Here is a 26080-nt window from a genome sequence, read left to right on the forward strand (position 1 = left end):
CGCTCGGGTCCCCCCCTCCCCGCCCCCCTCCCCGCCCCCCTCCGCGTCTCGTGCCCGGCTTGGCCGGGGCTCCCCTTGGGAGGCGGCCAGCGCCGCCCGGGACAGGACCGGCGCCCGGCTGCTTGTGGGCCGCGGGCCTGAGCCCCCCTCCGCGGCCTCTGCCCTAATTCCCTGCTCTGTCTACACCTGCCCTTCCTCCTCCCCCTCCTCCCCTCCTCCTCCTCCCTTCCCTTCCCCCTCCTCCCTCTCCTCCCCCTCCTCCCCTTCCTCCTCCTCTTCTCCCTCCTCCCCCTCCTCCTCCCCTCCTCCCAGCCACCCTGCCCTCGACCCCAGCGCCACCTCACTGCCCCCAGGATCTCCAGTGCAGGCCTGGGCCAGCCGATCCCACACCGGGGCAGACTTTCCTCCCTGGACACCCCGGGCAGGACTGGGCAGCACCAGCCCGCATTTACCTTCCAGGGCATCAGCTCCCAGCTCTGGGCCGGCTGGTTGGACATTCCCGCACCCCTCAAAGGCAAATGGAGGCATCCACAGGAGGCACTGGCCGGCTGGCCACACAGCCTGAGCCGACAGCCAGGTCTGGGGTCAGCCACGAGGTGTGGCCGGTCGGGGAGTGCCAATCCCCACGAGGTCCCCCTCCGGGGAGCAGTCCAGCAAGGGTACCGGGCCGCTGGCCAGGCTGCCTGTGCCTGGGCTCGCCAGCCTCCCTACCCAGGGTCCGCGCTGAGCGCCTTCAAAGTCTGAGGTCTGTGTAAGGCCCAGGTTCCACCTCCCTGCCCTGCCTCTAAAATGAAGGAAAAGAAGAGGGGATGGGGCAGGTGGTTCACACCTGGTCCCAGCCAATGAGCCAGGTCCAGCTGGTCAGCTCAGCTCACCAGGAGATGGGGATTGGGAGGGTTGACATTTCAAGGCCTTCCCCTCCCAGTCAGCCCCACGTGACTTGTCATTCTGTTCATCCCAGCCATCTGGGACACCTCTGAGGGATCACAGACCAGGCTGACCTTGGGCAAAAACACTGCAGACCAAAGGGACTGGGAGTGTGGCTCAGGAGGTGGAGCACCCTCATGAACCAGAGGCCCTGAGTTCAGACCCCCATACTCCCCAGCACCTCCCTGGGGGCCATTTCCACTCTCCAGCCACCCACCCACCCTTGCGCTAGGCCAGCCTCCATCCTGACAGCCCCACTGGTCACCACACCCACACTACCACAAGGGAACAGATCTTCACGAGTGGCTCTGCATCCTGCGTGTTCTTTGAGGCAGGGTGGCCAGGCGCCAGGGGCCTGCGGAAGCAGGCAGGGCAGAGCTCCCCAGGGCCTGGGGCAGGTGGGTGGGCGGATTAGCTCCCCTAAGCTCTCTGAGCCTCCCAGCTGGCTGGGCTACCATGGTGTCCCTGTTCTCTGGGAGCATCCTTGTGCGCAACAACGGCGACCAGGACACGCTGGACACCGAGGCGGAGCTGTGCCGCAGGCTGGAGAACCGGCTGCTGCTGCTGTTCTTTGGCGCGGCTGGCTGCCCGCGGTGCCAGGCCTTCGCCCCGGTGCTGCGGGACTTTTTCGTGCGGCTCACCGATGAGTTCTATGTGCTGCGAGCCGCCCAACTGGCGCTGGTGTACGTGTCCCAGGACCCCACGGAGGAGCAGCAGGACCAGTTCCTCAAGGACATGCCCGACAAGTGGCTCTTCCTGCCCTTTGAGGATGGCCTGAGGAGGTGAGGTCCCAGGGCCTGGGGGGAGGGAGCAGGGACCTGGCTTTAAAGAGCCCCCGCAGGGTGTGACCCCAGAAATCAGCAGGGACAAGGGAGAGAAAGCATCCAGAAGCATGGAAGAGGACAGGCAGAGCCCCTGTTCCTCAGTACCTGGCAGTCAGGGGGAGGGGTACACTGGAACCAAAAGCAGGTCATGTAGCAATGGTGTTAGAGGTTATTTGTTTGTTTTTTGTTACGGCCAGTCCTGGGTCGTGAACTCTGGGCGCTTTCCCTGAGCTTTTTCACTCAAAACTATCGCTCTACCATTTGAGGCACAGCTAGCTCCGTGTCTGGCTTTTTGTTGGTTAACTGGAGATAAGAACCTCAGACTTTCCTGCCTGGGCTGGCTTCAAACCATGGTCCTCAGATCTCAGCCTCCTGAGTAGCTAGGGTGACAGGTGTGAGCCATCGGCGCCTGGCTTTGTTCTTTTTGAACTCCAACCAGTGGGAAAGCATGTCCAGAGGCTGCATGGAGCATGTGCAGAGTCAAGTCCCATCCCACACCTAAAGAAATAAATGTCAGATGTCCAGGAAGTCTACATAAACCCAGGAGATCCGTTACTGTTTGCCAGGTCTAGGTGGGTAGGTGGCTTGTATGGATGCACTCAAGGACAGAACATAAGGTGGCCACTTCCTGACCTTCCACTCGGCCACCGGCCATGGGGCTGTGCCCTCACCCACTGCCTGTGCAGCCCTAGCTCCCGGGCCTGTCCACCCGCCCTCTCAGCGCTCACCCAGGGCCAGTCCTTGGCGTGGCCTGCCCCCAGCTGCACCTTCCCGCGTGGTAGGGTTCTCCATCCCAGGGCTGTCACCCCACACCCTTCCCCAGCCACACTGAAATCACTAGCACAAATGCAGAGGAGGGCAGGGCTCTGGGAAGCCCAAGGCAGAGAAAGCTGCTCAGCACAGGAAGAAGCTCCTGGGGGCTGAAGTCAGAGAAGCACGGTCTTAGAGAGAAACTATGCTGGGACGAGGGCACTAGGTGCAAGGCATGTCCAGAGGTGGGAGGGACCTCAGGCGGGGAGGACCTGTCAGGGAAGACCAGGCCTCCGGCGGGGAGGACCAGGCCTCTGGCGGGGAGGACCAGGCCTCTGGCGGGGAGGACTTGGCGGGGAGGACCAGGCCTCTGGCGGGGAGGACCAGGCCTCTGGCGGGGAGGACCAGGCCTCCAGCAGGGAGACCAGGCGGGGAGGACCAGGCGGGGAGGACCAGGCCTCCGGCGGGGAGGACTTGGCGGGGAGGACCAGGCCTCCAGCGGGGAGACCAGGCGGGGAGGACCAGGCCTCCGGCGGGGAGGACTTGGCGGGGAGGACCAGGCCTCCGGCGGGGAGGACCGGACAGGGAGGCCCGAGCGCCCCAGCACGTCCCTGGCCGGCGGAGCGCCCACCGGCCGCGTTCCCCGCAGGGAGCTCGGGCGCCGGTTCTCCGTGCAGCGCCTGCCGGCCGTGGTGGTGCTGAAGCCGGGCGGGGACGTGCTCACGCGGGACGCAGCCGACGAGATCCAGCGCCTGGGCCCCGCCTGCTTCGCCAACTGGCAGGAGGCGGCCGAGGTGCTGGACCGCAGCTTCCTGATGGCCGAGGACCTGGAGGACCCGGTGCCGCGGAGCTTCACCGAGCCGCTGCGCCGCCGCAAGTACCGCGTGGACCAGGAGCCGCGGGGCCGGCGCCGGGCGGAGGGCGGGGCCGCGGCGGAGGGCGGGGCCGGGGCGCTGTTCTGACCCCGCCCCGAGCGCGGCCGGGGAGGGGGCGGGGCCGGGGCGCTGTTCTGACCCCGCCCCGAGCGCGGCCGGGGAGGGGGCGGGACGGGGGCGGGGCCGCGGCGCTGTTCTGACCCCGCCCCGAGCGCGGCCGGGGAGGGGGCGGGACGGGGGCGGGGCCGCGGCGCTGTTCTGACCCCGCCCCGAGCGCGGGGGAGGGGGCGGGACGGGGGCGGGGCCGCGGCGCTGTTCTGACCCCGCCCCGAGCGCGGCCGGGGAGGGGGCGGGGCGGGGGCGGGGCCGCGGCGCTGTTCTGACCCCGCCCCGAGCGCGGCCGGGGAGGGGGCGGGGCGGGGGCGGGGCCGCGGCGCTGTTCTGACCCCGCCCCGAGCGCGGCCGGGGGCGGGGCCGGGACGGAGGGCGGGGCCCGGGCGCTGCTCTGACCCCGCCCTGGAGAGGGCCGGGGGCGGGGCGCAGCACATCAGAACGCCTGGAATTTTTAAGCTTTTATTCCTTTTTCATGTAATAAATAACCTTCCCAGGCGGCCGCCGAGGCTCCCGCCTGTCATCCCAGCTACTCAGGAGGCTGAGATCTGAGGATCTCGGTTCAAAGCCAGCCCGGGCAGGAAAGTCCATGACACTCTTATCTTCAGTTAACCACTAGGAAACCGGAAGTGGCGCTGTGGCTCAAGCGGTAGAGTGCTCGCCTGGAGCTGAAGAGCTGAGGGACAGCGCCCAGGCCCAGAGTTCAAAACCCACGACCAACCAAAAAATAATAATGACCTTCCACACCAGTGTGCCCCGCCCTGGGGCTTGAACTCCACCTGGGCACTGTCTCCAACTTTTGTGCTCCAGCCTGGCATCAACCACTTGAGTCACTGCTCCACTTCTGGCTTTGTGGTAGTTAATTGGAATCTTAGAGACTTTCCACTCAAGGCTGGAACCGTGATCCTTGATCTCAGCCTCCTGAGTAGCTGTGGTGAGAGACAGGTTTGCTCACGTTCTTCATAGACTACGTCTCAGCCTTTGCTTCCAGGTGTTCTAGGACCCCAGCCAGCCAGCGGGGTCTCCCATGAATCCCCAAGTGATCACACAAAATAATAACCCTGGCTCTGTTGCAGTAAAGTTGTTACTTCTCGCTGCTGTCTCCCTGGCATGTCAGCCTAGAAGACTTCCCAGGGCTTGGCTTTGCACGTGGAGTTCCTGGACGGCCAATGGCCGGGTGGCTGGTGCTTCTGTGAGGCAGGTGAATGTAAATACCCCTGGTGAGCACCAGTGTGACCTTGGGGACCAGCAGGCCTGACTGCAGGGGTGGTCCGAGGGGAGGGAGGGAGGAAGGGGGCTGGGGGCTGGAGGCACAGCCACAGGCATATGCTGATTGGGCGCTGACTCACGCACACTGGGCCTGGTCCGGCGCAGCCAGACAGCCTGCTTTTCCCAGCTGTCCCTTCTCTGCAGGCAGTCAGTGCTTCTTAGAAACAGGGTGGGGAGAGGGCACGAAGAATGGGAGGAAACGCTAGAGGTCAGGTAGGTGACATACATGTACTGTCCAGACTTTTACCCAACAACAAAAAAGCTAACGCAGGTCCAGTGAGGTCCTGGTGCCCCTGAAAACCAGCACTGGGCAGCCAGAGGCAGGGAGACAGAGAGTTCCAGGCCCCCTGGGGGCTAAGAAACAACCCTGTTTGACAAAGTGAAAAAAAATGACACCCACACTCACACCTCCAAAAACCAGGTAACTGAATTTGAGATGCAGTCAAGGACTTGGATACATATTTCTCCAGCTCACCCTCACCAGTTATTAAGGAAATGCAGATCAAAACCACAGCAGGGGGTGGGGTGGAGGGCAGTCAGGACTTCACTAGCTCAGGCTAGCCTTGAATTGGATCTGCAGTCCAGACTGGTCTTGAGCTCTCAATTCTCCATGTCTCAATCACCAAGGCACCAACGCCCCCCCCCCCCCCCCGCCACAGTATTTTTGGTTTTGTCAGCCATACCGTCCATCTCCCCACAACCTTTGTAGCACAGAAGCAGCTGCAGACACTTTGTAAATGGATGAGCTGCGAGGTGGTTTCAGTAAACCTTTATAGGTATCAAATTCTGAATTTCAAATTATTAAAAAAAAAAAAAACCCACAGGGCTGGGAAGCTGGCTCAGTGTTAGAGTGCTGGCCTACCATGCTTGAAGCCCTGGCTTCAATTCCTCAGTACCACATACACAGAAAAAGCCAGAAGTGGGCTGGGAAGATGGCTCAGTGGTAGAGCGCTTGCCTTGCATGCCTGAGGCCCTGGGTTCAATTCCTCAGCACCACATAAGCAAAAAGAAAAAAGCCGGGAGTGGCGCTGTGGCTCAAGTGGTAAAGTGCTCACCTTGAGCTGAAGAGCTGAGGGACAGCGCCCAGGCCCAGAGTTCAGGCCCATGACTGGACCCCCCCCCCAAAAAAATAAAAAGCTAGAAGTGGTGCTAGCTTTGGGCAAAAGAGCTCAGGGACTGTGCTCAGGCCCTGAGTTCAAGACCCAGGACCAGAAGAAAGAAAGAAAACAGCAAATGCCACCTCACACCATCTGGGCTGGAGGGCGGAGGAGAAAACTGAGAAGTTTGCAGGAAAATAAGGAAAGCCCCCACGGAAGCTGACAGGAAAGGACCACACAAGGCTGTCTTGGGACACAGTTTGATGGTTTGCTTTCTGTTTAAATGAAGACGGATTTAACTGAGCAAGTCAACGCTCAGAGCTCAAAGGAGTTGAAGGCAGGGAGGCAGGTAACAAGCATGACTGCCAGAAGGTGGAAACGTTGATCCGCAGATGAACGGACAACCACAGTGCGGTCCTGCAAAGAAGATCACCGCAGTCCTCGCTACTCAGGAGGCTGACGTCCGAGGACCAGGGTTCAAAGCCAGCCAGGGCAGCGGGAGACTCTCGTCTCCAGTTAGCCACGAGCTGGAAGCGGCTGTGGCCCGAGTGTGGGGCGGACTGAGCCTCAGCGAAGAGGCCGAACGGCCGGAGCCAGGCACGAGCCAGGCCCGGCGGCCCCGGCTTCGCGGCGGCAGAGCCAGTCCGGAGGGCCAGCGGCTGCCAGGCAGCGGCCGCGGGAGGCCAGCTTGGGGGAGGACAGCGGGAGCGGGAAGGTGCACAGGATGGAGGTGCTAACCGCCGCTGAATAAAATGGAAACTTCTGTGTTGTTCATCTCAACTTCGTGCGCGCGTCGGCCGTGGGGCCTGAACTCGGCCTGGGCGCTATGCTCAAGGCGAGCGCTCCACCACCTGAGCCACAGCGCCACTTCCGGCTTTTTGGCAGTTGAAGATGAGGCACGAACTTGGCTGCCCAGGCTGGCTCTGCACCGCGATCCTCAGACCGCAGCCTCCTGAGTGGCTGGCGTGACCGGCCCGAGCCGCCGCGCCCAGCTTCAAATGTGGTTTTGGAAAATGTAATAAAATCGGTGCGGGGGGGGGGGGGGGGAGGGGGGACGGGGAAGGAGGGGCAAGCCGGGGAATCGGCCGCCCCCGTCCCCGCCAACAAATCCCCGCCCCCGCCCCTTCGCAAACTACGCCCATGGCCCCGCCCCAACCCAGCCTCCATCCACTCCAGACCCCGGCTCCGCCTCAAGCCCCGCCCACAAAGGAAGCTCTACTCTTTCCCGAACCATGCCCCTATCTCCCACGGCAGACCCCGTCCAATCCAGCCCTGCTTCCCAGCCTCGCCCCGCCTCTGGCCACGCCCACAAGGCAAACCCAGCTCTTAAGCCCCGCCTATGGCCACGCCCACGAGGCTCCGCCCCGCCCCAGCAGCCCCTGTCCAATCCAGCGCGGGCTCCATGCTCCGCTGCCCTCTGTCCCCGCCCCCTTCACGCCCCGCCCCGCAGACCCGGACGGGGCGCCCGTGGGGTCCCCGCAGAGCAGGGAACTCTGGGTGGCAGCTGTCCGGCGCTCCCGCAGCGCGACCCCAGGCGGCCGGACGGGCGGCGGGCCCCCCGCCATGGCCCGCACGTACGGCGGCCGCGTGCTGGCCGCGCTGCCCGCGCTCGGCATCCCCGCGGCCGTGCTGGCGGCGCTGGGCGCGCAGCTGCTCTTCCAGCTGCAGGCGGGGCGCGCCGAGCTGCGGGGGCCGCGGCGCGGGGCGCCGAGCGCGGGGCCCGGGCTGCCCGAGGACGCGGCGGGCGCGCTGCTGCCGCTGGCCGCCGCGCTGGCCGCGCTGGCGCTGGTGCTCGGCCTGGCAGGCCTGCTGCTCGCCGGCCTCTGCGGCCACCTGGGCGCCGAGCTGGCGCGGGGGCCCGGCCCGGGCAGGTAGGGGCCGGGCAGGTGGGGCCGGGCAGGTGGGGCCCGGGCAGGGGGGAGCCGGGCAGGGGGGGCCGGGCAGGGGGGAGCCGGGCAGGGGGGGCCGGGCAGGGGGGAGCCGGGCAGGTGGGGGCCGGGCAGGGGGGGCCGGGCAGGGGGGGCCGGGCAGGTAGAGGCCGGGCAGGGGGGGCCGGGCAGGGGGGGCCGGGCAGGGGGGGCCGGGCAGGGGGGGGCCGGGCAGGGGGGGGCCGGGCAGGGGGGGGGCCGGGCAGGGGGGGGCCGGGCAGGGGGGGCCGGGCAGGGGGGGGCCGGGCAGGTGGGGGCCGGGCAGGGGGGGGCCGGGCAGGGGGGGGCCGGGCAGGTAGGGGGCCGGGCAGGTAGGGGGCCGGGCAGGTGGGGGCCGGACAGGGGGGGGGGCCGGGCAGGGGGGGGCCGGGCAGGGGGGGCCGGGCAGGGGGGGGGCCGGGAAGGGGGGGGCCGGGCAGGTGGGGGCCGGGCAGGGGCGGATCGGGCAGGGGGGGGCCGGGCAGGGGGGGGCCGGGTGGGCTGCTCCCACCCCCCCTCCCCGGCATGTCTGACACGTTCAACAGGTGCCTCCACCGGTGATAAAGTGAGGCCCGGCCATTTCGGGGTGCCGAGCCGCAGCCCTCTCCCCGCTTCCCGCGCCCGCCCCACCGCGCCCCCAGCCCGGTGCCCGGGACGGCCGCTGCCTCCTCGCCGGCCGGGGCAGGCAGAGCCCGGGTGCGGCCTGGGCCGAGGGCCCTCCGGACTCAGCCCTCGCCCTGGGGCTCCCTGGGGCTCCGCGGGGCCGGCGGGGCTCATCCGAGCCGAGTAGGCGCCATCTTTCCGCGGGGTCTGGAAGTTTACCGGTTCCTCTCTCCCAACCTGAGCTCGGTGTCCTCAGGGGCTGGGCTGGCCGACCAGGGCTGGATGGCAGGGGACCACGGACCGGGGACCAGGAACAGGGACAGGACAGGGAAAGCGGCCGGGGGCGGGACACGGGACAGGGACAGCAGACAGGGGTGACAGGAGACAGGGATGGGGATGGAACAGGATGGGGGGTTGGGGGGGGGACGGGGACCGGACACAGGACAGGGATGGGGGCATGGAGCAGACCCTTACTGAGGGTCAGCAGACCCCAGAGTTGGCCGGGCTGGGGCTCAGGCCTGGAATCTTAGCTCATGGAGGGGGTGAGAGCAGGAGGAACTGGGCTTGAGATCGGCCAGGCAGAAAAGTCCAGCTGACTCCATTTCCAAAACTATCGGCAAAAAAAAAGCAGAGCAGGAGGAGTGGCCCAGGCCGTGGAGCACCCGCCCAGCTGGAAGCTGAGGGGGCTTGAGAGGCCTGCATTCAAACCGTAGCACCTGAGGAAGTGGCGCTGTGGCTCAAGTGGTAAAGAGCTCGCCTTGAGCTGAAGAGCTCAGGGATAGTGCCCAGACCTAGAGTTCAAGCCCCACGACCGACCAAAAACAAAACAAAACAAACCACAGCACCCACAATGGCAAAAACACGATTTCAGAGGGGAATGGGTACTGGGAAAGGAGGAGATTGGGGTGAGGGGGCAGAGGGAAGAGTCAGGGGGAGCTCTGCCGCAACTCCAGGATGAAAAAGAAGCAGAAGATCTGTGGGACTGTTCCTGGACATATGCAAGGTCCCTGGGGCACAAGCTCATGGGGAGGGGGATGGAACCATGTGTGGGACCCTGGCCCAGTGCCCATGACAGAAAGAGCAGGAAGGAGCGAGGACTCAAGTTGGAATGTTTCCCTCTGGCCACAGCCAAAATAGAGGCGGGGAGAGAGATGGCCACGAGGACACCGGTTTTTATGGGTGGAGGGTGGGCAAGATGGAAGCATATCCCAGCCTCCTGAGCACAAGCTCAGGCCCTTGGAGCAGGCATGCTGTAGGTAAACACCTGTACTTGTAGCGGCCTCGTGAGTCCAGATGTTTGCGGGGACTGATGTGGGACATGGGATAAGGGAAGGAGCAATGGATGGCAAACAGGTGGATGGGGTGGGTGGATGAACAATGGGCAGGGCTGACAGGTGAATAGATGCATGGATGGGTGCATGGGTGGTGCATGGATGGAGGGGTGGATGGATTTGTGGATGGGTGGATGGGTGGGTGGGTGGGTGGGTGGATTTGTGGATGGGTGGATGGATGGGTGAGTGGGTGGGTGGGTGGGTGGATGGGTGGATGGATTTGTGGATAGGTGGATCGATGGGTGGATGGATTTGTAGATAGGTGGATGGATGGGTGGGTGGTGGATGGATGGATGGGTGGATAGGTGGGTGGATGGATTTGTGGATGGGTGGATGGATGGGTGGGTGAGTGCGTATAGGTGGATGAGAAGGTTAGTAGATACAAGGTGGTATCATACACCTTTCATCTTGGTAGCCTTTCCACCATCATCTTCTGAGCCCTTTTTTTTTTTTTTTTTTTTTTTGGTCAGTTGTGGGGCCTAACCTCTGAGCCTGGGCGCTGTCCCTCAGCTCTTCAGCTCAAGGCTGGTGCTCTACCACTTGAACCACAGTGCCACTTCTGGTTTTCTGGTGGTTCACTGGAGACGAGTCTCACGGACTTTCCAGCCTGGGCTGGCTTTGAACTGCAATGCTCAGATCTCAGCCTCCTGAGTAGCTGGGATGACAGTGTGAGCCAGCAGCACCCGGCTCTCCTGAGCCCCTTTTTCTCCTGTGTCCCTGTGCCCCAGGTCCGAATGGTTTCTCTACGACTGCCGCACGGTGAGGCACGTGGCCCTGGGCCTGCTCTGCTGTGGCCTGTCTGTCTACTTGGCAGGTGTGTGCAGGGACAGAGTTCGGGCTCAGGGCTGGGCGGTGGGGTGACCCCCGCGGGGCGCACTGCCTCCCTCTGGGATCCTGGCTCCCTGCTGACGCTCGCTGTCCTCACCAGTGACTGCGTACCCATCGCTCCCCCAGCGCTCTCCCTCTACGCCTTGCTGCTTTTTGAGATCGAGACAGGAGCTGCAGCAGCATCCGTTCTGGGCTCAGGGGCCCTGGTCCTGGTGGTGGTGCTGACCTACGTCCTGCTCCAGGCCGCCCGGGCTGCCCGCCAGGGTCCCCATGAGCCGTCCCCACCATGCTCAGAAGATGACCCAGCCCGCACCGCTGGGGTCCCTGGGGCTCAGCCCCAGCAAGGTACTCACCCCTGGTCCTCCCACCCACCTTCCTGGAGTCCAGGCATCCCCCTGGGCCGGGGCTGTGGCCGGCCTCATGGGAGGCTGATGGCAAGCTGCCAGGGCCCCAGCCTTCCCTTCCCTTCCCCACCCTTGGTGCTGGGGAGAAGGGAGGAGGGAGGGAGGAGGGAGGAGGCCTGGCTGGGGTGTTAATCCTGTAATGTCTCTATCTGTTTCGCAGATGAGGAAATGGAGGCCCCAGGAGGGGCAGTGGCGCGGCAGGGGTCCCGGTTCTGAGCTCCAGGTGGGGCTCACACTTGGAGTCCCCCGTTTCCCCCCCCCCCCGTAAGCCCATGCTGCTGACAGATGGCTCAGTCTTGGACATTCTGATGCCTACCGCGGCCTGGGGACTGAACTGGCCCCTTGCAGCTCACACCACAGAAATCCGGTCCCAGCCCACGCTCCCATGTGCCACACGGACAGGTGGACGCCAGGAGCCGGTGTCTCCGGGCACGTGACTCTTGTGGGTCCCCAAGTCCTGCTGATCGTCACACGTGAATTTCCTGGGGTGCTCAGGTTTGGTTCCACCTGCACCCCAAATGGAGAGAGGTCCCCAGAGGTCCCTCGGCCTGTCCCTGGGGCCATGCGGGGTGCCCGGGACCCAGGGGCAGCAGAGGAAGTCAGCTGCAGGCGGAGGAGGCTGGGCAGCCCTTGGGCACTGCTCAGCTGCCGCCTCCCAGGCCTCTGGACGCTGCACAGGGGGCTGCGGGGGGCCGTGCACCCCGCCCCCCGCAGCCCGGCACCTGCCCCAGCCTGCGTGGACAAGGCAGGGCTGAGCCGCGCCCAGCAACGTCTTTCTGGAACCTACCCGCGGGGCCGTCTTGACCAGGCTGTTGAATGGGTCTGTGCCCCGCTCCCTGGCCGCAATTCTGTGTCTGCATAAGCATACAGCTCATGTCTGCACCTCGAAGGTGGCTGGAGGTGGTCTGCTTCCTTACCCATCAGCTCGGGGCCCCTGACATATGGGCCTGGGGTCACAAGCTCGGGTTCAGTACTGAAAGCCCCTAATTGGCTTTAGTGAGCTGAGGTCCAAGGAATGGGGCCATTCACCAGTTTGTGGCCAGAGCCGAGGGTCCGCGAGCGCAGGGGAGGGCTGGGGTCCGCGGGCGCAGGGGAGGGCTGGGGTCCGCGGGCGCAGGTGCAGGGGAGGGCTGGGGTCCGAGGCCCAGGAGGGGTGCAGCCGCCAGCACTTGCTGACCTCGGCTGAGGCCTGCTCGGGCTGGAGCTGGGCACTTGGCCCGGGCTCTGACACCCAATCCAGGTGTGGCAGCCACTGTGCAGACACCAGGGAGCCGGGCAGAGCCCCCGGCGTCACGGGACCACACCTGGCTTCTGTCTTTGGCTTCCAGCCTGGCGGAGCACAGCCTTGTCTAACAACAAAGCTCCACAAGCCAGAATTAGCTTCCAGGCCAGGCCTGGACACCTTACACCGCAGGCCTCACCTGAGCCACCCACTAGCTGGGGCTGGAGGCTGTGGAGAGAACTCCAGCCCTCACGCCATTGGGCCATCCACAAGGGCTCCTTGTGTGGGAGTGGTGATTGGAGAGGAGCACAGTGGTAACCCGTGGGGGCGGTGCCACAGGTGGCTGGCAGGTGATTGGCGTGTAGGACCGGAGCTGAGGGGCAGGGCCTCACCCTCAGTGTGGCTGCACCGGCCCTGCGGAGAGCTGCAGGCTGGGAGGCCCAGGGGACTCAAGCTAGCACCGGTCACCAAGAGGCCCTGGCCCACGCTGACAGCCAGGGGTGATCGGGACGGTCTTGGGGAGTTGCAGGGGGTTCAGGCAGAACAAACAGCCCTTGCTTCCCAGCTGGATCGGATTGAGCGGGGGTGCGGGGACGGGGCTCCAGTACAGGCGGGTGCCCAGCTACCGAGGCCACAACCGGCCAAGGTGGCTGGCTGGCTCTGCCCGACACCCCCGCAGCGACGCCACCCAGGGTAGCTTGCACAGCCGTCTCCCCAAGAACAAAGCCGGGCCTGGGTAGCTCTCACCTGTGCCAAGTCCAGTTCAGTCCCACCTGTCCCCCAAGGCTGCCCCAGGGCCTGTCTTCAACAGTAGCCCCAGGCAGCAAGGATGGGGGTCTCTCCGCCTTGCTCCCAGGGCTCCCACCTGATGCTACACTGAAAATACCTTGGCTCTCCCGTTCGGGGTGAAACCCTGCTCTCAAGTCTTTTTTGTTGTTCCTGGGGCTTGAACTCAGGTCCTGGGAGCTGTCCCTCAGCTCTTCAGCTCAAGGCGAGTGCTCTACCACTTGAGCCACAGCGCCACTTCTGGTTTTCTGGTGGTTTATTGGAGATGAGTCTCATGGACTTTCCTGCCTGGGCTGGCTCTGAACTGTGATCCTTAGATCTCAGCCTCCTGAGTAGCTGGGATGACAGGCGTGAACCGCCAGTGCCCGGCTCTCAAGTCTTGAACACAAGTCAGAAGGATTCTGTGTCCCCTGAGGGGGTCGTGTGTGCCGTCTGGGCAGCTCTGCACCCCACTTTCCACCCTCTTCCCCAAGCCAGTACTGACTCCGGCTTGGACACGGTGCCACCCGTGAACCCAGTGCCCGATCCGGCCAGTGGGCAGTGAGGGGGGCTTCTGGCCGGCCGGCCACAGCCTGCAGACCGCGGGTCCTGTCCCCAGCCCTGGGTGGTGGACGGCCGCTCTGCCCGCGTGGCCTGCAGCCGTGGCTGAGCCGCCAGTCCTGACAGGCACTGTGGTGGAGGGGCTGCTGCCATGCCTGCTTCCGTCTCCCTGACTCCCAGATGCAGACTGGGAAGCCACGGTCAGCTTGACAGGAACGGCGGCTCCCCCTGCCTGGGGGGCACAGCCGGTCCGGCTCCCTCCACCCCGTCCTTGGCTCCCCAGTGCTCCCCCACTTGTTTGGGAAGGACCAACGCCACTCAGCAGGACAGGTAGTGTTTATTCCCAGAGCTGCGGGGCACCGTGGCCGTAGTTTTGACGTGTCACTGAAGGCACGGGTGGGATCCAGCTGACCCCGCCCCAGGCCCGTGGCCCCAGGGCTGGGCTGTGGGCTCGGGCCAGGTGGCAACCCCGGCCCGGCTTTGGTCGCTAGGAGACGCTGGGAGGCAGCCGGGCGGCAGCTGTCTTCTCCACCACAAAGCCGTAGTTGTACTGGGGGGACACAGTAAGGGAAGGGGGCTGGGCGTGGAGGCCAGGCCTGCGGGATGATGGGAGCCTCCCCCCCACCCCCGGGACCCACCTCCTCCTCGATGTCTGCCAGCGACTTGATGGTCAGGTCCCCGAAGGCAGAGCAGGCCTGGCGGCGGGCGGGCGGGTGGCTGGTGAGTCTCCCCATGCCCCCTGGGGACCCATTCCCTTCCCCGTTTTTCTGTCTAACTTGGGACAAGGTCTGTGTGGCCTGAGCTCATGGCCCTTCCCTCTGACTCCTGAGATCAGGGTGACAGGCACGGCCGAGCCAGCACCCTCCATCTTTATACACCCCTGCACACGTGGGGGCTCTCCCCCACTTCCCCAGCAGCTGCGGCCCAGCACGAGAACTAGGGCCCTCCTGCCCCAATTCTAGAACTAGAGCCTCTTTGAGGGGCCCCGGGCAGCATGGCACCAGAAGGTGAGCAGACCCGACTCCCCAGGACTCCCCAGGACCCCAACTCACCAGGGGGCCACAGCCCTTGCCCTCAAAACGTGGGTGCAGCGTGAAAGGAACCCCATCCATGGCTGGAAGAGATCATGTCAGGGAAAGAACTGAGGGCTGAGGCCGTCGAGACCCCCTCCTCCGTCCCAATCCTGAGCGGCCTGTACCAGTGTGCACTGGACCCCCCCTTCCACCTGCAGCACCTCAGGAAGGCCTTACAGCCTTGGGGCTGGCACGGTGGAGGACAGGCCTGCACCCCGCCTTCCCCACGGCGCTCACCCGAGATCCCGTAGAGGCTGGATGCCTGGTAGATGGAGTCGCTCCTGCGAAGCGTGGAGACCCGGGACAGGGTACGCTCTGGCAAGCTGCTTTTGCTGGGGGGGACAATGACCCTGTGAGGCCTGAGGCCTGGCCAGCCCCGACCCCCCCCCGGGGCCCAAAGACTTACCTGGGCTGGCCGGCGGGGTCCAGCGAGAGGCCCCGCATGTCACGGCTGAGCGCTCGGGGCTTGGGCACCGGCCGTGGTGCCTTGGCTTTCTTGCACCAGATGGCAAAGCCACCCATGTCCCTGGAGTAGGAGAAACGCAATTCTGACCCAAAATACAGCCCGGGCTGGGGAGCCGCTGGGAGCTGCTGGGGATCTGGGCCTGTGTGGATAAGATTTCTGTTCTGCCATCCTGACCCTCAACCTGACATGCATACTAACAGTGCTCGGTGTGGTCAGCATCCCTGCTACACACCCCTCCCTGGTCCTTGGTGACCCACAAGACATACAGCTGTCTCTGAACTGGCACAGAGAACAGACACACCCAGTTGGCAAAGAGACAGGAGGCTGGAGGGAGGCCCAGGCCAGACCGGTCAGGACAGGAGTTGTGAGGGAGGCGGCCCAGCCCAGACAGGACAGGACCGGACAGGGGCCGGGAGGCAGGCCGACCTGGCCAAGCCTACCCAACTCGCAGGTATCCGGGCACAGTCTTAGTCTTCCCACTCAGCCGGACATCAAACACAGCCACGTCTGCAGCCCCCAGAGGCATCAGCTTCATGCACATTCGTTTCTTCTTGGACACAGAGGCCTCTGGGAGTAACAGAGAGCAGGGCAGAGATGAGAGGGCCCAAAGACGGCTCAAGGCTGAGGCCACGGGCACTGTTTAAGCAGCTTAGCACTGGGGCAGGCCACCCCCTCACAAGTAGAGTCTCAGGAGGGGGCCGGACAATGCCCTGGAGCAGACGGGGCAGGGGCACGCCAGCTGGCTCAGAGCCAGGCCCTCCACTCTTCCAAACCTCTCCACCCTTAGTTCTCAACACCAGGGGGCAGTAGACACAGTTCCTCCACCAAATCCAGCCAAAGCCTGTTTAGAGCTGCTGAGGTCAGAAGGGTTTTTACACTTTTTAAAAAGAATTGTAAAAAAAGCCAGAAGCCGGGGGCCGGTGGCTCCCACCTGTCATCCCAGCAACTCAGGAGGCTGGGATCTGAGGATCGTGCTTCAAAGCCAGCCCGGGCATCGAAACCCATGAGACTCTTATCTCCAAGGAACCACCAGAAAACCTGAAGTTGTGCTGGGACTCAAGTGGTTGGTAGAGAACTTGCCTTGAGCCAAAAGCTCAGGGACAGCACCCAGGCCCTGAGGCCATAAATTCAAGCCCTATGACTAAGAGAAAAGAGAAAGAATGTAAAAGAAACAAAGCCAAGAATGGAGCCAGGCAGGTGCCAGTGGTTTATGTTGAGGGCCTTGAACTCTGGGCCTGGGCACTGCCCCTCAGCTCTTCAGCTCAAGGCTGGCACTCTACCCCTTGAGCCATAGCACCACTTCTGTTTTTTTTGCTAATGTGGTGCTGAACGCAGGGCCTCATGCATGCGAGGCAAGCACTCTACCACTGAGCCACCTTCCCAGCTCATGGCCTATGTTTGTAACTGTAACTATGCAGGACTTGGAGGATCGAGGTTCAAAGCCAGCCTGGGCAGAAGAGGTTCAAAGTTGGGCAAAAAAGTCTTCAAAACTCATCTCCAACCAAGCCCAGTGGTAAGCAGGAGTGCAGAGCTCTGAGTTCAAGTCCAGTGCAGGGAAGGGAGGGAGGAGGGAGGAGGGAAGGGAGAGGGAGGGGGAGGAGGAAGGGAGGGAGGGAGAGGGAGGGGGAGAAGGGAGGGAGGGAGGGTCCTCACCAACGACACCGCCAGTGCCCTACAGAAAAGCTGCCCTCTTCAGCGTCCATGATCACCCCAGAAACCCAGATGTAAGAGACAAGGGCGGCGGGACGCGAGGGCCTGCGGGGCGCCCATGGTCCGGGAGCTCGGGTGGCCACCCCGGCCCCGTCCAGCCCGGTCCCGTCCACCCCAGCCCCATCCACCCCGTCCAGCCCCAGCCCGGCCCCGTCCAGCCCCAGCCCGGCCCCGTCCACCCCGGCCCCGTCCACCCCGGCCCCATCCACCCCGTCCAGCCCCAGCCCGGCCCCGTCCAGCCCCAGCCCGGCCCCGTCCACCCCGGCCCCGTCCAGCCCGGCCCCATCCACCCCGTCCAGCCCCACCCCGGCCCCGTCCACCCCGTCCAGCCCCAGCCCCAGCCCGGCCCCGTCCAGCCCCAGCCCGGCCCCGTCCACCCCGTCCAGCCCCAGCCCGGCCCCGTCCAGCCCCAGCCCGGCCCCGTCCAGCCCCACCCCGGCCCCGTCCAGCCCGGCCCCGTTCACCCCGTCCAGCCCGGCCCCGTTCACCCCGTCCAGCCCCACCCCGGCCCCGTCCACCCCGTCCAGCCCCGTCCACCCCGTCCAGCCCCAGCCCGGCCCCGTCCAGCCCCACCCCGGCCCCGTCCACCCCGGCTCCGCCGCGCGCGGGTCTTACTGGCGTCCAGGGGGTCGCAAACAGGGGCGAAGCCGGGGGGCAGCGCGCTTTTGTCGGCCACAACCTGGATGTCGACCACCACGTTCTCCTGCGGGCTCTGCGCGGGGCGGGGCGGGGCGGGGCGGGCGTCAGCATGACCGTGACCGGGGCGGGCGCGGGGTGTGGGGCGTGGGGAGGGGGACGGAGGGGGGCGTGGCGCGGGGGACGGGGGGCGGGGCAGGCGCGGGGCGGGCGCGGGGCGGGGCGGGGGGGGGCAGTGGCGGGGCGGGGCGGCGCGGGGCGGGCGCGGGCGGGGCGGGCGCGGGGCGGGGGGCAGTGGCGGGGCGGGGCGGCGCGGGGCGGGCGCGGGGCGGGCGTGGGCGGGGCGGGCGCGGGGGGGCAGTGGCGGGGCGGCGCGGGGCGGGGCGGGCGCGGGGCGGGCGTGGGCGGGGCGGGCGCGGGGCGGGGCGGGGGGGGCAGTGGCGGGGCGGGGCGGGGCGGGCGCGGGGCGGGCGCGGGGCGGGGCGGGCGCGGGGCAGGCGCGGGGCGGGGCGGGCGCGGGCGGGGCGGACGCGGGGCGCCGCTCACCTCCAGGCTGCCCAGGGCGCCGAGGCACAGGAAGTAGCCGGACTTCTGCGCGAAGCCCTTGCCGAAGCTGGCGGGCGCGCCCTCCACGGTGCAGGCGATCTGCGGGGAGGACGCGGGTTAGCCGCCCGCCCGCCGCCGCCGCCCGCCGCCCGCCGCCCGCCAGCCCGCCGCCGCTCACCGCGCTGAATCCCCGCGGCGGGGGCGCCGAGGCCGACGACCAGACCAGGCCGGACAGCGGCGCCGCATCGGGCGCGGGATCCATCCCGGGAGCCGAGCGCCTCCAGAGGGCGCGGACCGCTTCGGACCTCCGACGGTCGAGTTCCGACAGGAGCCGGACTACAACTCCCAGAAGGCCTTGCGAGGGTGGGGCGGAGGCCTGTTGCGCGTGCGCAGAAGGCTGCCACCCAATCGCGCGAAGCGGCGGCGCCGCGCTCTGACGCGCCGCCAGGTGCGCCGCGGCGACGTTTGCGGAAAAAGGTCTGGAAGTCTTTTCACGCCCGGCCACTTCCGCCGGGAAGGCGCGGTCTCGGCTGCCGGGACTACGTTTCCCAGCATTCCTCGCGGCGGCGGCCCCGCCCCCCGCCCCCGGGCGGACCCGGGCGAGTCCGGGAACCGGGGCGGGAATGGCGGGAGGAGCCGCGTTCTGTTCCTCAGCTTCCGAGGGCGGAGGCGCTGCCTTTGGTCGCGTACTTCTTGGGTCGGTCGTGGGGCTCGCACGCGGGGCCTGGGCGCCGGCGCCAGCCCGGCTTCCCGGCGGTGCTTGGGAGCTGCAGGGGTCTCGCGGGGGCTTTTAAACCGGGCCGGCTTCGAACCGTGACCCTCAGATCCCTGTCGGGGAGCCGAGTTCTTCGTTCCCTTGGGACGCGGGCGCCAGTCGCGTTATTGTCGTCGTCGTCGTCGTTAGTGTGGCGCCGGGGTTTGGAACGTTGCTCTCGGTTTGGCTGCCGGGGCCGCGGCTGGCCTGGGCCTCTGGCCTCCGACTGACCGACAGACAGGCGCCGGCCGGGACTCGGCGGCGGGTCCCCGAGGGAGCGGGAGGAGGGGGGCCGGGAATGGTGAGCGCGGTGTAGCCGGCATCCTGGAGAGGTCAGAGGTCAAGTCTGAGGTTGTGGTTTGCGGTGCGGGATGAGCGCTTGGCCCTCCTGAACGCCCGTGTCCCCCCAGGCCCCCGGGAGTGGCCTTGCCCCGTGGCCTTCTGCTTTATGTCAGTGAGAGCAGAAGTTATTCCTTGGTTACTTCTTTGAAGTTTCTGCAGGTGTGTGTGTGTGTGTGTGTGTCCGTGTGTCCGTCCTGGGCCTTGAACTCAGGGCTGTGCCACTGTCCCTGATCTTTTTGCACTCTACCACTTGAGCCACAACTCCACTTTTAGGCTTTTGGTGGTTCAACTGGAGGTAAAGGTCTCATGAACTTTCCTGCCCAGGCTGCCTTTCAACTGCCATCCTCCGACCTCAGCCTTTGAGTAGCTAGGATCACTGGTGAGAGCCACCGGCGTCCAGCGCTCTCCAGGACTTTCTAGTTTCCCCGGCGTGGGTGCATTTAGAAGGGCTGGGGTGTGGCTCAGCACACCCGCTCTCCAAGGCCCCAGTGCCATCCCAGCTCTGCATGCACACAGAATTATCGAACAGCTGGCTTCAGAGAGGCTGTAGGAGGCGACCCAGAAGCTGCTCTGTCCCCCAACCTGTGTCGGTGTCCTGTGATTGGGGCTGTTCCCACTGCAGGTCCTTTATCAGCTCCTCCTCTGCAGGAGGCAGAGGAGCCTCGGTGTGGAAGGAAGGAAAACGCCCGGTACTCAGGCCGTGCCTCCTCACTGTCTTAAAGCAAACAGCCTGAAACTCAGGAGCCACCGATTCCTGTCCCAGTACGCTAATAAAGTAACAAGAGCCTCCGACTCCTCCAAGGACAAAGACGGAGCTGGTGGTCAAGCCGCTACACCTGTGACCAGGCTGCGGTAACTGTGAGCCTCCCCCACGCATGTCCACCCCTCCCCACGCACGTCCACCCCTCCCCACGCACGTCCACCTCCACGCACGCCCACCCCTCCCCACGCACGTCCACCTCCACGCACGCCCACCCCCCACGCACACCCCCCCACGCACGTCCACCCCCCACGCACACCCACCCCCCTCGCACATCCACCCCTCCCCATGCACGCCCACCCCCACGAACGCCCACCCCCCCACGCACGCCCACCCCTCCCCATGCACGCTCACCCCCACACACGCCCACCCCCCACGCACGCCCACCCCTCCCCACGCACGTCCACCTCCACGCACGCCCACCCCTCCCCATGCACGTCCACCCCCACGCACGCCCACCCCGCCCCATGCACTCCCACCCCCACGCACATCCACCCCTCCCCACGCACGCCCACCCCGCCCCATGCACTCCCACCCCCCCACGCACGCCCACCCCTCCCCATGCACGCCCACCCCCACGCACGCCCACCCCTCCCCATGCATGCTCACCCCCCCACGCACACCCACCCCCACTCGCACGTCCACCCCTCCCCATGCACGTCCACCCCCACGCACGCCCACCCCGCCCCATGCACTCCCACCCCCCCACGCACGCCCACCCCTCCCCATGCACGTCCACCCCCACGCACGCCCACCCCGCCCCATGCACTCCCACCCCCCCACGCACGCCCACCCCTCCCCATGCACGCCCACCCCCACGCACGCCCACCCCTCCCCATGCATGCTCACCCCCCCACGCACACCCACCCCCACTCGCACGTCCACCCCTCCCCATGCACTCCCACCCCCCCACGCACGCCCACCCCTCCCCATGCACGCCCACCCCCCCACGCACGCCCACCCCTCCCCATGCACGCCCACCCCCCCACGCACGCCCACCCCTCCCCATGCATGCTCACCCCCCACACACGCCCACCCCCCACGCATGCCCACCCCTCCCCATGCATGCCCACCCCCCATGCACACCCACCCCCCACGCACGCCCACCCCCACTCGCACGTCCACCCCTCCCCATGCACTCCCACCCCCCCACGCACGCCCACCCCTCCCCATGCACGCCCATCCCCCACGCACGCCCACCCTCCCATGCACGCCCACCCCCCCACGCACGCCCACCCTTCCTCATGCTACCTGAAGCCCACGGTTGCACCCTGGAGAGATGAGGACACACACGCGCGTCTTCCCGCGGCTGTGCTGTGAGGAATCACCTCTCTCTGCCTTCAGCGTTGTTAGGAAACTGAATCATGAGGGTGTCAGAATAAATAAGAGGCAGAGAGTGAACTCAGCAGCCCAACAAGCTTTATTGGGGAGCGGAAGCCCGGGAAGGGCAGCCAGGCCTCCTTCAGGCTGGGGAGGAAGAAAGGGAGAGGAGGTGGGTATGTGAGAGAAAGTATTCTCTTCTGTCAAACCAAAGTGTGTTTGGTATTGTGTATTGATATTTCCTGGGATTGTTTGCTTTATTCACTGCAATTGTAACTATTATCTGTACTGCTTGTGACCAGCTAACCATGGTAGGGAAATACATGTTTATTTTTGCTGGTCCTGGGGCTTGAACTCAGGACCTGGACACTGTCCCTGAGCTTCTTTTGCTCAAGGCTAGTGCTCTGCTCTTTGAACCACAGCACCACTTCTGGCTTTTTGTGAGTAGTTCATTGAAGATCAGAGTCTCACGGATTTTTCCTGCCCGGGCTGGCTTTGTACTGCGCTCTTCAGATCTCAGCTTCCTGAGTAGCTAGGATTACAGGCGTGAGCCGCCGGTGCCTGGTAGAAGACAGATCTTTATCAAAAGAGTTTTAAAAAAATAAAGCTGCAAGTACCAGGTGTGTTGCTTGTTAGGAAAAATCTTATCGGTGGAGTTAAAAGGAATGTGAGTGGGAGCTTTCTGCTGACCTCCTCCAGCCTCCGACTCCCAGCTGCAGGCACAGAAAACAAGAAAAGTAACTTGGATGTGAGTGAAAGAATGGCTCCTCTCTGCCCTGGTAATCAGTTGTGTCAGACTGTGAGCCTAGCTTCTTGATGGGGAGGAGCAGTTTGGGTTGGGATAAATCCTAGCCGACCGCCCTGCCCCGCATGCCTGCCCAGCTCCGCGTAGACTGATGGCATTGCACGCTTTTGCACAAAAGTAAATTGCCTCGACAACGTCTCCTGTGTCTCCTGTGTGTCCATTCGTTTCTGACACCAGAGAATGGTGCATTTCTAATAAGAGTCCCCTTCAAGGACAGTCCTCCAGGGAACTGTCTCTGGTTCAGCACCATTTGTTGAGAAGCCAAGTCACGACGGTATCGGAATAAAGGGGAGCAACAGGCTTGATTGGGGAGAGAAGCCTGGGAATGGTGCCCCCACCCCTTACAATATGAGATGGAAAGAGTGAAGGCAGGAGGGCGGGTGGAGGTGGAGGCCGGTGGGGTGGAGGCCGGTGGGTGGAGGCCGGGTCGGGAGCCATGTTACTTTGAGGCGTTTCAAGGTTTGCACAGCATCTGTGTTGGTCAGGGCGGCAGCATCAGCGGTGGTCTTGGTGTGGGCCTCTCCCAAGGCCCCCGGAGTGCGTTTGTTCAGGGGGAAAGCGGGGAGATGGCCCAGTGGGCGGCAGCAGGGACAGCTCTGAGCCCCACTGTTGGGGCTCAGTAATTCTTCATTGATGGACTGTGGAGGTGTGGGGCCAGACCTGAGCTGGAACTCCTGGCCTTGGGGTCTGGGGGTAAAGCCCAGTCTCTATGCCATACAGAGCGAGAGAGGGGGTTACCCCCACACCCGCAGGGGTGCTGGGCTCCCTCCTCTCTGAGGAACATTCCAGAGCTTTGCAGAGCTACACGGATGAAGAGCCAAAGCTGGAGCAATTTGAGGTCCACACAGACAACACCAGAAACCGGAGGAGCCCTGGGGCTGTGCCGGGGGTGGGCACCACAGGGGGCCCCTCCCCATGGAACCCTGTGGAAACGAGAACACCGAGTGGGGAAGGAAAATGAATCTGCTTCAGCTTCAGTCTGCCTCACCCTGCCTTCGGCGGCCCCGACTTCTGCCTGGCAGAAGGGAATCAGCTGTGTGGGTGCCATCTCCCCCACTGCCAGGCTCTGGGGGAGGCCTGGTTGCCCTTCCCAAGTGTACAACTTGAATGAAACCTGCTGGTCTGTGGAGTTCACCTTCTGGCTCTTTATTCATACTCCACTTACTCAAAAAGTTTACTTACAATGGGAGTCTGACACGACAGTTCCAGCCGGGCACCGGGAGCTCATGCTGTCCTCCTAGCTACTCTGGAGGCTGAGATCTGAGGATCGAGGTTCCAAGCCAGCACGGGCAGGAAAGCCTGTGAGACTTATCTCCAATAAACCACCAGAAAACCAAAAGCGGCGCTGTGGCTCCAGTGGTAGAGCGCTCACCTTGAGCTGAAGAGCTGAGGGACAGCGCCCAGACCCAGAGTTCAAGCCCACGACTGACAAAAAAAAAAAAAAAACATTTACACTGGAACTGCTTAAAGTAGACAGAGACTAGCTCGTGCTGTGTGTCCTGACTGTAGTGCACAGGCCTCTCTGTCTCCTCGTTGTTCTCAGCCCAAGCTGTGCCTGCTATCTTCATTAGTCCTGCCCAGACTCATGTCAAAGCAGGAAGTGTGTGAGGGTTCTGAACTTCCCTCTCAACCCCAACAGAATCCCCCATACCACGTTTTGGTGCCATGTCTGACTTGGATCATGTGTGTGAGGGTTCTGAACTTCCCTCTCAACCCCAACAGAATCCCCCATACCACGTTTTGGTGCCATGTCTGACTTGGATCATGTGTGTCACTCGCATACTTTCTGGCTCTTGGCTTGGACCTTTCTTGTATGTGCCCTAAAATGTCTCAAGTCTTGTTTGCAGGAGATAAGAACCAGGCTCTGTCTGGGCTCTGCGATCCACACCTGTAATCCCAGCTGCTCCTGAGCTTGGGATCTGATGATACAGGTTTGAAGCTGGCTGGGACAGGAAAGTCCGTGAGACTCATCCCCAAACAAAGGCCCTGGCCTTGCCCCCAGACTCTCCCACAGTCCTTGTTCTGGAGCCACTGCAGAGGTCCAGGGGACACCCAGCCTGGGGGACTCCTCCAGGCCTCCCAGAAGGCTGGGGTCCCCTAGCCCAGCTGAGCACAGACACCTGGACATGGCCAATACACGTGAATCTGGGTTGTGGTCAAGCTGTGGCTGAAGGGACCACCAGACCACCGGCTCCCCGCCTATCAGGCAGGCTGGCCACCGCCATCAGAGGCAGTGAACTTGGCTCCCTTGGCCACCAACAGGAAGCCCTCCACACTGCACCCAGAACAGAGCCATGTTTCAGTGCTGCACTTGGGGGCTCAGTCCCAGGCTCCTGACTTCTGATGCAAAAGAAACTGTTTTCCCCAGAATCTGCTTTTTGGGATACAAGTCTCTTTTTTCCTTTCTTGATGTCCTTTTTTTTTTGGTCAGTTGTGGGTCTTGAACTCTGGGCCTGGGCGCTGTCCCTGAGCCCTTCAGCTCAAGGCAAGCGCTCTACTGCTTGAGCCATAGCACCACTTCCAGTTTTCTACTGGTTTATTGGAGATAAGAGTCTCATGGACTTTCCTGCCCGGGCTGGCTTTGAACCTCGATCCTCAGATCTCAGCCTCCTGAGTAGCTGGGATGACAGGTGTGAGCCACCGGCACCTGGCGTGTCTTTTGGTTTTCAGAGCACACTGATGCCCTGGAGCCCACAGGAAGATCTGGTGGAGGGAGCTGCTGGTCTTGTTTCCTGGGGCCTTGGAAGGAGTGTGAGGGCTCACACAAAGCAGACAGAGGGGCTGGGAAGGTGGCTCAGTGGTAGAGTGCTTGCCTTGAGGTGAAGAGCTGAGGGACAGTGCCCAGGCCCATAGTTCAGGCCCCACAACCGGACCCAAACACACACACACACACACACACACACACAGCAGACAGAGCCTCCATGTACCCACAGGCAGTGCTGATTCTGACCTGGCTGGCCACGGCCGCCATGCCTCACTTTCCCCCACCTATCCTGCCCCAGGCCCACTGAGCCTCCTTTCCCTGGACATGTCGGAACTCTTAGGGCCCTTGACTTGGATCGCAGAATCAGGACTTGTGGACAAGTCCCGGGGGTTAAGAGCACGTGACAGAGCTTCCCTGAGTGCCTAAACAAGCAGGCAAACAGACAGACACGCGCAAGGGCAGGGGCACCCTGGCGGAGTGTGGGCGCGCACGCAGCCCCTCAGGCCGCTGGGGTGTGGCTGGGGTGAGGCTGGAGGTCTGGCCTCCATGCTGTGCATAGACAAGTGCTTTGCCTGGACTCCCATCACACCTGGTGTGACTTCCTGCACTTCCAGACCCTGGTCCCTGAACTAAGAAGTGTGGGGCCAGCACTGGACGGACAGACAGACAGACAGACAGTGTTAGTGAACTGAGTCCACTCCTTCCCTTCTCCACAGCTTGGTACGCTCCCTTCCTAGGCAGCACCAGCCGGTACCCTGGGAAGGCACTGCCTGGGGCAGCTGCCACCACGAGGCAGCGGGAGCCCCTTAGAGCGACGGGTCGGGCAGCTGCGGGCCCTCCATGATGGAGCCCTGGCCCTCACGTCCTCACCGGGGTCCCCCCCAGCCCCTCCTAACCCCTCAGGGGCACCTCGGACCACAGCCAGCCACTTCCTGTGCGAAGGGGCCCCGCAGGCCGCTTTCCCTCTGTTCCTGATGTCTGCGTGGTTCTCTGGCAAAGTCCAATTAATCTTTGTTAAACTATCAGACAAGTCAGTCCTTGGGGTGAAGGGACACACCCCTGGGGAGGCTTGCAGACAGACAGACAGACAGACAAACAGTGTCAGTCCTTGGGGTGAAGGGACACACCCCTGGGGAGGCTTGCAGAAAGACAGACAGACAGACAGACAAACAGTGTCAGTCCTTGGGGTGAAGGGACACACGCCTGGGGAGGCTTGCAGACAGACAGACAGTGTCAGTCCCGGGGGAAGGCTCGGTCCCGCCGTCTCTGACCCGCAGCCGGCCGCTCCGTGTCTGAGCCTCAGTTTCCTCAAACGACTCCGGCCCCCGAGGGAGGCGCAGGCGCCCCGCCACAGTTTCCCCGGGCCGGAGCGGCGCGCGCGGCGGGACGCGGGGCGGGACGCGGGGCGGGACGCGGGGCCGCCCCCTCCGGGAAACCGAAACCCAGCGGCCGGGCGGGGCGGGGTCAGCGGGGGCGCGGGGGTCAGCGGG

General features: G+C 64.4%; 3 protein-coding genes across 3 annotated transcripts; 2 read left to right on the plus strand and 1 right to left on the minus strand.

The window, feature by feature from the left end:
• Positions 1 to 302: 302 nt before the first annotated feature.
• On the plus strand, positions 303 to 3463 carry Nxnl1 (nucleoredoxin like 1). Its single transcript, XM_070008061.1, has 2 exons — positions 303 to 1709; positions 3151 to 3463. Exons 1-2 carry the CDS (start codon positions 1384 to 1386, stop codon positions 3461 to 3463), a joined length of 639 nt encoding a protein of 212 aa, XP_069864162.1. The 5' UTR covers positions 303 to 1383.
• Positions 3464 to 7416: 3953 nt separating this feature from the next.
• Positions 7417 to 11815, plus strand: Tmem221 (transmembrane protein 221). Its single transcript, XM_070007981.1, has 4 exons — positions 7417 to 7724; positions 10423 to 10508; positions 10649 to 10867; positions 11087 to 11815. The coding sequence occupies exons 1-4, from the start codon at positions 7417 to 7419 to the stop codon at positions 11140 to 11142; spliced, it is 669 nt and encodes a 222-aa protein (XP_069864082.1). The 3' UTR covers positions 11143 to 11815.
• A 1977-nt stretch (positions 11816 to 13792) lies between these two features.
• Mvb12a (multivesicular body subunit 12A) lies at positions 13793 to 18244 on the minus strand. The gene is made up of 9 exons (XM_070008419.1): positions 18084 to 18244; positions 17906 to 18004; positions 17339 to 17435; positions 15454 to 15580; positions 14954 to 15073; positions 14785 to 14879; positions 14527 to 14588; positions 14113 to 14169; positions 13793 to 14024 (listed from the first exon to the last, which is right to left on the minus strand). The coding sequence occupies exons 1-9, from the start codon at positions 18165 to 18167 to the stop codon at positions 13962 to 13964; spliced, it is 804 nt and encodes a 267-aa protein (XP_069864520.1). The 5' UTR covers positions 18168 to 18244; the 3' UTR covers positions 13793 to 13961.
• Positions 18245 to 26080: the final 7836 nt, after the last annotated feature.

The sequence above is a fragment of the Dipodomys merriami genome, unplaced genomic scaffold (assembly GCF_024711535.1).
Source record: "Dipodomys merriami isolate MVZ:Mamm:240054 unplaced genomic scaffold, mDipMer1.0.p SCAF_70, whole genome shotgun sequence".
Classification (NCBI taxonomy): domain Eukaryota; kingdom Metazoa; phylum Chordata; class Mammalia; order Rodentia; family Heteromyidae; genus Dipodomys; species Dipodomys merriami.

Excerpts from the sequence above, each read along its gene's own strand:
- Mvb12a (XM_070008419.1), bottom strand. The coding sequence starts at position 18,167 with ATGGATCCCGCGCCCGATGCGGCGCCGCTGTCCGGCCTGGTCTGGTCG. Across the intron at positions 14,589-14,784 it reads CAGCCTCTACGGGATCTCGG|CCATGGATGGGGTTCCTTTC; the intron begins GTGAGCGCCGTG and ends GATCTCTTCCAG. Across the intron at positions 14,170-14,526 it reads GCAAGGGCTGTGGCCCCCTG|GCCTGCTCTGCCTTCGGGGA; the intron begins GTGAGTTGGGGT and ends GCCCGCCGCCAG.
- Nxnl1 (XM_070008061.1), top strand. The coding sequence starts at position 1,384 with ATGGTGTCCCTGTTCTCTGGGAGCATCCTTGTGCGCAACAACGGCGAC. Across the intron at positions 1,710-3,150 it reads TTTGAGGATGGCCTGAGGAG|GGAGCTCGGGCGCCGGTTCT; the intron begins GTGAGGTCCCAG and ends CGTTCCCCGCAG.
- Tmem221 (XM_070007981.1), top strand. The coding sequence starts at position 7,417 with ATGGCCCGCACGTACGGCGGCCGCGTGCTGGCCGCGCTGCCCGCGCTC. Across the intron at positions 7,725-10,422 it reads CGGGGGCCCGGCCCGGGCAG|GTCCGAATGGTTTCTCTACG; the intron begins GTAGGGGCCGGG and ends CCTGTGCCCCAG. Across the intron at positions 10,509-10,648 it reads CCTGTCTGTCTACTTGGCAG|CGCTCTCCCTCTACGCCTTG; the intron begins GTGTGTGCAGGG and ends TCGCTCCCCCAG.